General features: G+C 47.4%; 1 protein-coding gene across 1 annotated transcript; it reads left to right on the plus strand.

Moving 5' to 3' along the window:
- Positions 1–453: 453 nt before the first annotated feature.
- Positions 454–10,147, plus strand: LOC120859332 (2-acylglycerol O-acyltransferase 2-like; the record flags this gene model as incomplete). Its single annotated transcript, XM_040235474.1, has 5 exons — positions 454–604; positions 5,181–5,359; positions 8,250–8,454; positions 8,772–8,946; positions 10,006–10,147. Coding segments are annotated over exons 1-5 (792 nt in total), but the record flags the coding sequence as incomplete, so codon positions are not given.
- Positions 10,148–10,150: the final 3 nt, after the last annotated feature.

The raw sequence follows: 10,150 nt of genomic DNA on the forward strand, positions 1-10,150 counted from the left end.
AATCAGACAGCTCTTCTGTGAGTTTTGCTGTCCAGGCAAGCTGAGGAAAAGGCAGCCAGAGAGGAGATAGTGGGGCCTGGAGATATTCATATGGGAGCTCATGCTTCTTATTTGTAAAGGGGAACCATGGACCTGGCAGGTGAAAGGAGACAATTACTGCAGCTAAATAGTTGTGTAAGTGCAAAGAGTGTAGGATTGCCCTATACTTGCTGCTTCAATTGCCCAGTAGTGGGCAAGATTTGAGCAAAGGTGATCTGACAGAAAGTGTATTGCCTGAAGAGTCCACTGCACTTCTTTCTCTGTAGTAAGTTTAGTCCAAGTCAGGAGGTTTTAAATATTTCACCTAGGATACTGTTCCCTGCCAGGGTAGGTGCAATGGGACTCTACGGTTGGCTGGACATCTCCCTCCACCCCCACAAATGCTTAGCAACCTCTGGCAGCAACAAAACCCAGCAGGTGCCTCAGACCACAGCAGAGTTCAGAGAAGCCTCCAGAGGAAGCAGAGGAATCAGCATGGTGGAGTTTGCACCTTTGTTTGTGCCACTGGAGCGCAGGCTGCAGACCTTTGCGGTCCTGCAGTTGATCTTCTCTTACTTGGCCCTGCGTAAGGAAAGCTGAGATGGATTTGGGAGGCCATGGACACCTGCTGCTTCAGGTGCACATGGTGCATGGATGGGGAAAGATACAGGTCCTAAGGCGGATGCTGAGCTCAGTGCCTGGGGATCACCTGGGATGAGGGACATCTTGCTCACAGGGCCTTGGGGGAGCTTTGCCAACAGGAGTGTGTGTCTGACTGTCTGTGCCCACCTCAGCCCAGCCTGGGACCTGGGAGTGTCCAGAGGAGGACAGAGAGTCAAGTAACCTTGGGCCTGGCACTCGAAGAAGGGCAGCTGAGAAAAGGCATCCAGACCCTCTGATGCCAGGAACAGTAACTTGTACCTTGACTCTTATCTCAAGGGCAAAGGGGATCCCCAGGAGGGCTTCAGGCACAGGAGTGACAAGGTCCAATCTGTGGGAGACAAGCTGTAATTTAGGGATCTTCTTTGTTGGGGTGTTGGGGGAGACAGATGACAGGGAGGAGATGTTAGCAAGTCAGATTTGGGTCTGCTTGGGGGAACATAGTAAAGCTTCTATACTGACACTGGGTTGTGGTCAAAGAAAATGCAGGCTTTATTGCAGGAGCCAATCAAGGAGTCCAGAGAGTTAAGGCTCAAAATGCCTGAAAACTCTTTGATTACCAGGGAACAGCACCTAGAGAAGAGATGCTGGGTGCATGACCAACTCGTAGAGAATCGTCTGATTGCTTGGTGGTGAGGTAACTTGGAGTCACCATCATCAGCCTTCTGGTTTCCCCTGGTCTGTGTCTATGGGCTGGTGAGCAATTTCTTCCACCTGCTGGGAGTTCAGTATCTGCAAAACTGCTCAATGATGAGTCTCAATGTTATCTATGGCTTTGGGGAACAAACCAAAACTCTTTGAATTTGCGGAATGGTTGAGCTGTTATTTATTTTCTTGTTTGGGACTGTTTTCTTTCATGTTTATGATTTCTCTTTATAATTTTATTTTTGAATTTGGTGAAGACTTAGGAAGCTGAGGATTTTCTACAAATAAGAGGCAGGTAGAGGACATGAGGGATCTTTCCCAGGAAGGCTGCATGTGAACTTGTTTAGTCGTGTCTGACTCTTTGTGACCCCATTGGCTGTAACCTATCAGGCTCCTCCAACCATGGGATTTTCCAGGCAAGAATACTGGAGTGGGTTGCCTTTTGCATAGGTCTTGCTCAATTACAAGGTCACAGTCTATATCAGATGTCACCTCATAGACCCACGATTGAAAACTAGCCCCCTGATTGTTTTTGTGTTTGTACAGTGCCAGGCCATGAGTGAAGTATGGCTTTTACATTTTAAATGCTTGTATTTTAAATGATTATGTGCCTATGCAAAATCCCCCATGTTGCCTCTTGAGCCCCACTGTCTGAAAGGCTTACAATTTGGCTCTTTAAAAGATTACTTACCCTGGTCTAGGGAGGCTGGCAGTGGGTAGAGAAAAGGGGCTGTTTTCCAAAGATATTAGGAGATGAATCTATAAGGCAGAATGTACAGACCATCAGGAAAGTAAGCTTTCCCAGGAGGCCAGTAAATGTTGCACATATGTGCATATGAGCAAATGGTTCATGCTGGCCTAGCACAGTTCTTTGGGGAGGGGCAAAGATGTGGCCAGAAAGGTCAACTGGGACCTGTTACTCAGGACTCAGGCTCCAGCAACAAGTACTTTCCAGTGGGTTACTTGTTATTCTGTTTCTTTCCTCTTCTCTAGAATTCACACACTCATGCAGGAAGGTAAGCTCCTTTCAGATGTTTGGTCTTGTTCCCATCTGCGTCTCCATCTCTTAGAAGAGTTAATGTTGATAAATGCTTGTTGAATGAATGAATGTTGGGAGCATGATATGGACATAATAGAATTGAAACTACTACTCATCCTGCTAGTTTTCTGTATGAGGTTAGCCAACCTGAATACCCTCTCTAGGTCTCAGTAAAGTGGGATTTTACATCTTTCCTTCTTGTCGTTATGAGGGGAAAGAAGGTGTTTTCTTTCTTCAGGGGCTGAAAATGCACCCAAGTTAGGATTTTGCCTGCCGACAATACTTAAAGGAGAGGCAAGAGTGAGGGAGATGTTTGGATGGGGGAGTTCTTTCTGATCAAGTAGAAGTGCCCACATTTTTAAATTCTTTTTTCTCACTAAAAAGCAGATACATGCTATTTTAACACATCGAAACAAAATGTGTGTTTTAAAAGTTAAGGATTTCCCCCAAATCCTACCCTACAATGAACCGCTATTAACAAGTTGGTTTCATTCTCTCGACCTGGATGGAAGTTCTAATTTCGTGGGTACATAGGTTCAGTTTAGGAAGATGAAGAGTTCTGAGATGAAGGTTGATATAGTTACACAACAATGTGAATTAATTTAATTACACCAAATTGACTCTCAAAAATCATTTCAAGTATATGTCCAAGAGAGGGGTTACTGGGTCCTATTGTATTCTAATAGTTTCATAAGAAATCTCTATACTGTTCTCCATAAGGCCTCTGTCATTAGCCCATTATTTGAAAAGATGCAATCTCCCCGGTGTTCATAACAGCACATTTACAATAGCTAGGACGTGGAAGCCACCTAAATATCCATTTGAGTAGCATAAAGAAGATGCCATAATACAAGCAATGGAATATTACTCAGTCATAAAAAGGAACATATGAACGTCATTTTCAGTAACATGTATGGACCTAGAGATTGTCAAACTAAGTGAAGATAGCCCCAAAAAGACAAATCTCACATGATATCACTTATATGCAGAATCAAAAAGAGGTACAGAGTAGTTATTTACAAGACAGAAGTAGCAAGAAACCTGTGGTTACCAGGGAATGGGGGGAAGGATAAATTGGGAGATTTGGATTCACAACACTACTGTATATATAATAGATAACAATAGAATCTGCTACAAGCATAGGGATCTCTCCTCAGTGCTCTGTAAAGTCTGTATAGGAAAGGAATAAATTAAAAAAAAACAACAACACAAAAAAACAGAGTCAATATGTGTATGAGTTAACAGGTTTATTTTTCTATACAACAGAAACTAATACAACATGTAAATGAACTATAATGAAAATTTAAAAACAATAATAAACTACCAAAGAGTCATTTTGATGACTAGTATATGGTAAACATATTTTACCATCATTATAATTGAAAGGGCAAAACAGAGTGCTCCAAAGACAACCCTGAAGCCAGCACCAGGAGGGCAGGAATTCGTGTCCATTGCTCACGGCTTAACCTCCAGCACCTGACAGGTTGCAGGTGCTCTGAAGAAAGCGAGCCTCTGTGAGCCCCAAACTACTTTGATTTATGCATTTTGCTACTACTCAGACTGGGCTTCCCCAGTGCCTCAGCAGTAAAGAAACTGCCTGCAATGCAGGAGCCACAGAAGATGCTGGTTTGATCTCAGGGTCTGGAAGATCCTCTAGAGGAGAGCATTGCAACTAACTCCAATTTCTTGCCTGGAGAATCCCATGGATGGTGGAGCCTGGAGGGCTACAGTCCACAGGGTTGCAAAGAGTCAGACACAACTGAAGCAACTTAGCGCCCACAGAGGCACTATTCAGACTGGGTCAAAAGTCCCCTCCTCCAGGAAGTCAGACATGAATGATAGTCCTGGTTTACCCTACTTTCCAATAGACTACAGGTGTGGAATGGACTTCTTTATGAGTATGAGCAAAGGGTGTTCAGTGGAGGGAATGGAATGGAGAGGGCACAGTATTCTCTAACAGTGAGGCTCAATTAGCATCAGATTAAAGACAGTCCCAAAGGCCACCTGACCCTGAGTCAAAACCAGGATTAGCCTGTGAAGGGACTCAGAATCATAAGTCTGGGAGGAATTGCTCACTGGGGCTTTCTCTAGCCCTGCTGCAGTCCTGATGAACAAACCAGGCCTGAGTTGCCCTCTTCCTCCCTCCTTCCTTCAGCAGGACAGGGCCTGGCAGCAAAGGAAAGAGCTCAGCAAAAGCTAGAGCTCAGGGATTTTTATCAACTGAGCAACTTATTGTAGTTGGAACATGAGGTGCATGTAATGAGTGAGACTGGAACAAGAGAGGGTTTGGGCCACCAGTGAGGAGCTTGAGTTTGGGCTGAGTTGCTTGAGCTGAACGTCAAAGTTATAATAAGTCATGGGGGGACTTTAACTAAAGGGGGAATGTGGTGGGATTTATCTATGGAAAGATGGGCTGGGGGTAGACAGGAAGTGGGCTGGGGAGAAAGAATACCTCTTCTCTGGGGTTCTAAAGAATGGATACCAGAAAGAGTTCATCCAGTCACATCTCCTTTAGGCCTCTTTTGAGCATCTGGTGTACAGACAGAGAGGGAGGTGGAGGGGGAAGACTCAAGTGAGTAAACGATCTGGTGCAGTGGGACAATGCGAGCTTGAAATTAGGCCAACTGGTTTCAAATCCAGGCTCTCAATGTGACACTGGTGGTGTTTACAGCATTCTGTCCTCCTCAAAACCTTGGGAAGTTGGTCTCTTCCTCCTAGGAGGAGGGCTGGAATGGACAGTGCTGCTAGAGCTGGGTATATGGGGAGAGCTCGTTCCTTCATACCTCTGACCGCTAATGGTTCCTGCTTCCCTTCCCAGACTTCATCTGCTATGTAGTCTTCATTGGGCTCCTGTTCACAAGATTCTGGATGATCAGTATCCTGTATGCGATCTGGTGGTACCTGGATCGAGACACCCCACGGCAGGGGGGCAGGCAGAGTGCTTTCATAAAGCACTGGACCATATGGAAGTACACGAAGGACTATTTCCCCATCTCGGTGAGTAAGGGGCTGACTAGGGAGTGGTCAGGACCATAGTCCCCACATGTCCATGTGGAAGTGTGACCCTGTGTGCAGTGAGCAGAATACTGGGCCAGGAGCAGGAGACAGGCTTCTACCACTATGTGGCTAGGGGAAGAATCAGCTTTTGTCTGACTATGGTTGTCCAACTTCAGGGAGGTGAGGCCACTATGACAACTGATGAATGAACAGGATTTGAGGAACCCAGTAGGCCATGTAGTACCGCACACTTATGTATCTGACAGGTGTAAATCCCTCCACAGTCTAAGTTTGGTGTGAAGGAATCTGTAATGGAAACAAGCTTTCAGAGCATCTGGCTGACACTTTACCAGATGATGATACTGATACCCTGATAGGGAAGAAGGTGTGAGCGAGGATACAGAGCAGGTTCTCTGACTGCTTTTAAAGTGTGTGCATTGGCTCTGAGAATAGAAACAGAGCAGAGAGCCCTCAGGGTGTATCCTGCCCCTGTGTGTTTGATATGTTATGTGTCCTTGGACAGAGCTTTGCTCATTCTGAATCTCAGTTTCTCCAGGGATCCACTAAACAGTCCAGTTCCTCCTCTTCTGCCTATCTCTTAGTCTCTGATCTCTGGCTCATGGTACCTCATGTCCATTTTGTACCCTGGACCCTGGGCCCAAGAATCAGTTTGTAAGGATGCAGGCCCCTGAACTTTAGTGGACTGACATTTGCTCCATTCCTGAATCCCAGACAGGCTAAACCCTTGGATGTAAGCAGTTTTGATGGTTAATTATCTAGTGGGGACAGGAAGAGGAAGGGAATGTGGACACAGAGAGGTGCCAGGCAGGGACAGGTGGCCCTCTCTGGACACAGGAGAGAAGAATGTATACTGTGTCACCTCTGGGAGTGGACATCATAGGTTGTAATCTGGGTCTGCAACATGCCAGTTGTATGACCTTAGGTGAGTTACACATGCTCTCTGAGCTTCAGTTTCTTCATGTGTAAAGTGGAAATGCTGCCATATACATCATTGGGTTGTGTGGATTCCATGAGACATCAGGTGATCTGGGGCTTCTGAGGACAGCATCTGGCTCTCCTATCACCCCTGGAACTGCTGTCTTTTGCACATCTGGCAGAAAACTCTGCTGAGCGTCTCTGTGCCGGTCTTATCTGTGTCTGCTCTGTCCCTCCTGTAACCAGGTATCTCCTCCAGAGTATTTCTCGCATAAGACACTACTGACAATGTGGGAAACATCCTTGCAGAAATTTCATGAGCACAGGGTTCAGCATGGTAGCCACTGCAGGCCTGTGTCGAGAACAGCTGCAGACGGCGGGCAGTACCACCGTGCGGCCAGCAGAGGGAGAGATGACATGCACTTTCACCTCCCTGTCCTGGACTGTCCCTCAGTCCTGGACTGAGGCTTGCAGGAGGTGCTGTGGCTCACAGAGTCTGACTCTTGTCACCTCCCAGGACAACTTCCAAGTCATCCACACACCTCAACAGAGCAGGCCCTGCAGGGATCTTCGGTGGCCATGGATAGGGGGTTCAGGGAGGCTCTGCTGTCTACTGGAAACCTTAGAGTTGTCAGGTGTTTTGTTCCGATGCCTTACCGAGGATTGTATTCAGAGACAGCCTCTCAGAAATCTCTGAGGAGCTGTTCTAAAAGGGACAGGAGAAGTCAGTACTTATGGGGCTTTGTTGGAAAAAACAAAACCAAACCAGCCATGTAGCTAAACATCAAAAGATGACTGCCAGTCAAAACGCAGACATCTCCAGTTAATGATTTTCATGTTTTTCTACATATGGGGAGAAACAAAATCTGGGCTCCCTGCAATATTTCCTGCATGTGCACCCTCACTCTCTGTGACCAGTATCCTATTTTCTTCCGTCCTGAATTCCTCTCAAGGCCCATTGTCAGTTGCCGCTACAGTGGTTGGTGACTTGAAGGCAGGCAAGCAACACTCTTTGTGCTAACAATTCTGCTGGGGTACTCCACTCACAGTCCTTTGTGCTGTGACTCTATGAGCTAGAGCCTAAAGGTAGAGTTTCTAGAGAATTTAGGAGACTTCCTCTGAGCACTGGAACTTTCTAAATGCACCTTATGGGCTTCTAAAGAGGTAATGGTAAAGAATCAGGCAGTGTTTCCCTGATGACAATTGGTTCCCCTTCATCCTGATGATCAGTTCAGGAGCTGGGTTTCTGTGTAAGAGTTCATATCCAGGAACAGCAGTGTCTACAGAGGTTAAGGCCTGAGCAGGGGTGTAGTGCTGTGGGCAGGCTGTGACCTGGTGTTAGGAAGTGCTGCAGACTTGACAGGACACCTCCCTGACCCCTCTCCACCCACACCTGCGGGCATCACTAGAGACTTCACGGCCCACCTCCCAACCTCTACCTTCAGCATCCTGGGGTCTCTTACACTGAGTCACAGGGACTCAGCAGTCCAGCTCTTTACCCGGAACAGAACTCCAGATACCGCAAAACTTGGTGAGAGGCTCACTCCCTGCCATGATGACTCCTTCATTCTGGTAGGGCTCTGCCTGGGACAAGGTCTGCCTTCACATGGGACAATGGCCTGTCTCCAGTCTTCTTCACAGGAGTCCTAGCCTTGCCTTGGGCACAGTTCTTCCTTCCCAAGCAGGCAGCATTGGCCTCATCCATTCGTGGTACTGTGTTCTCCGTCTTCATTCCATAGTCTCCCTGAGCATCTCCTCTGCTTCATGCTTGCACTGGTGTCAAGGATCCTCAGACAGGCCATCTCTCACCACAGGACACTCACATGGGGTGTGATAGCCCTTGGGCACAGAGGACACATAGAAGAGGTCAGCACAGAAACTTAGCAGGGAGATTGGAGTGGGGTTTGGGGGGGAGTGGGTGCAGCCCCGATTCACCAGATTGCTGTCCCTGCAGCTGGTCAAGACTGCCGAGCTGGACCCCTCCCGGAACTACCTCGCTGGCTTCCACCCTCATGGGGTCCTCGGCACCGGAGCTTTTACCAACCTGTGCACGGAGGGCACGGGCTTCTCCTCTGTTTTCCCAGGCATCCGCTCACATCTGATGATGATGCACTGGTGTTTCTGGGCCCCGGTCTACAGGGATTACATCATGTCAGGGGGTGAGTTTTTCCTCTCTTTCTGTCCCAGGACTATGGGGGCTGAAGACAGAGGAGGGATTTTTAATGAGGACCCCCGATTGTTCTATACTTCCTCCAAGTGAATGTGCAGTAGACGAGGAGATGAGACCCCAAAGAATCATTTCCCACAGCTCTGTGTTCAGTGATGACCTTGGTGGGAGTATTGGGTAAAGGGGTACTGCTCAGTGCCTGTCATCAGGGAACTCCCAGCTGGGGAGTGGGGGAGAGCCCAAGTCACATACTCCTGAACCGTGCTTGGCTCCTTCACACTGTACGTGACCTCTTTCCTCTCTCCCCAGGGCTGGTCTCATCAGACAAGGAGAGTGCTGATCACATTCTGAGCAGGAAAGGAGGCGGCAACCTGCTGTCCATTGTTGTTGGGGGTGTCCAAGAGTCACTGAATGCCAGGCCTGGAACCTACAAGCTGGTGCTGCAGAACCGCAAGGGCTTCATCAGGCTCGCCCTGATGCATGGGTACTGGGGAGAGGGCTCGGGGTTCAACTGGAGATTGGCAAGGATTGTAGTTTAGAGGGAAGACTGCAGAGGCAAATGCAGATCCTATTTTGGCATGCAGCATCTCCATTCATTAACAATGAAGATTTTATGTTGGTGATAGACGCACTGTCTCAGGCCCACATACCCAGAGAAGATTCTAGAAGGAAGATTTTGTAACTAAAGGGATTAAGTGTCAAAGGTCATATTGTTGAAAGGTTGCCTTACAGCAGAGATCTAGGAACTCTGGGAGAATGGAGCTTAAGACATAACTTAGAGCTATTCTCCTATCTTTAAATATCAGTGAAGAATACTAAGCTAGCTGGAAGAGATTTTCCCAGAATGTCTACAGATGTTTTATATCTGGGAGTACTCTCAGCAGTATTCTGGTTTGTCTTATGATCCTGTAACCAGAAAGTGTTAATCCTGAACTTGTGCTGGACCTGCTTTTGTGACTTTAACCCTCATCTGCAGCTTTTGTTACTGTAGAAAGGCATGATGAGCTGCCTAAGGAAGATAACCTGAGTTGCCCTCCTGTAAAGGATGTAAGGAAGTGAAACTAACACATTCTCCTGCTTGAGGCTCCTCATTCTAGGGGACATTTGCAAGGATCAAATAGTCTGTTTAGTTAGTTTCCTCACCTATATCCCAATCTATGATCCATAAAGAACTTGGCAATCAGCCCTTCAGGATTATTATTTGGAGGCACTAGCCTCCCATCTTCTTGGTCAGCCGCTCCAAATAAGTCCCTTTCTCATCCCAACACTTTGTCTCATATTCACTAGCCTATCTTGTGACAAGCAGAGCAAGCATGGACTCAGTATCAATCCAAGTGCCAGTCATCGGCCCTGAGAAAAGCCTTGACCTGCCTGAAATTCTAAAATAGACCATGACAGGTCTGGGAGACCTGAGGCCTCCTACTTTTGTCCCAGGGCTCTGTCCTCTGTTCCAGTTCCTGCTCACTAGGTCCTTCCAGGAAGCCAGGTGACCAGCTTATGCCTTCTTGCCCCTCCACACACCCTCTCTCCTGTCTCCCTCTAGGGCAGCTCTGGTGCCGATCTTCTCCTTTGGGGAGAATGACATCTATGAGCAGGTTGAGAACTCTCCTGGTTCCTGGTTGCGGTGGTTTCAGGACCGACTTCACAAGAGCATTAGAGGTTCCATCCCGCTCTTCTATGGCCGTGGA

The sequence above is a fragment of the Oryx dammah genome, unplaced genomic scaffold (genome assembly GCF_014754425.2).
Source record: "Oryx dammah isolate SB20612 unplaced genomic scaffold, SCBI_Odam_1.1 HiC_scaffold_607, whole genome shotgun sequence".
Taxonomy (NCBI): domain Eukaryota; kingdom Metazoa; phylum Chordata; class Mammalia; order Artiodactyla; family Bovidae; genus Oryx; species Oryx dammah.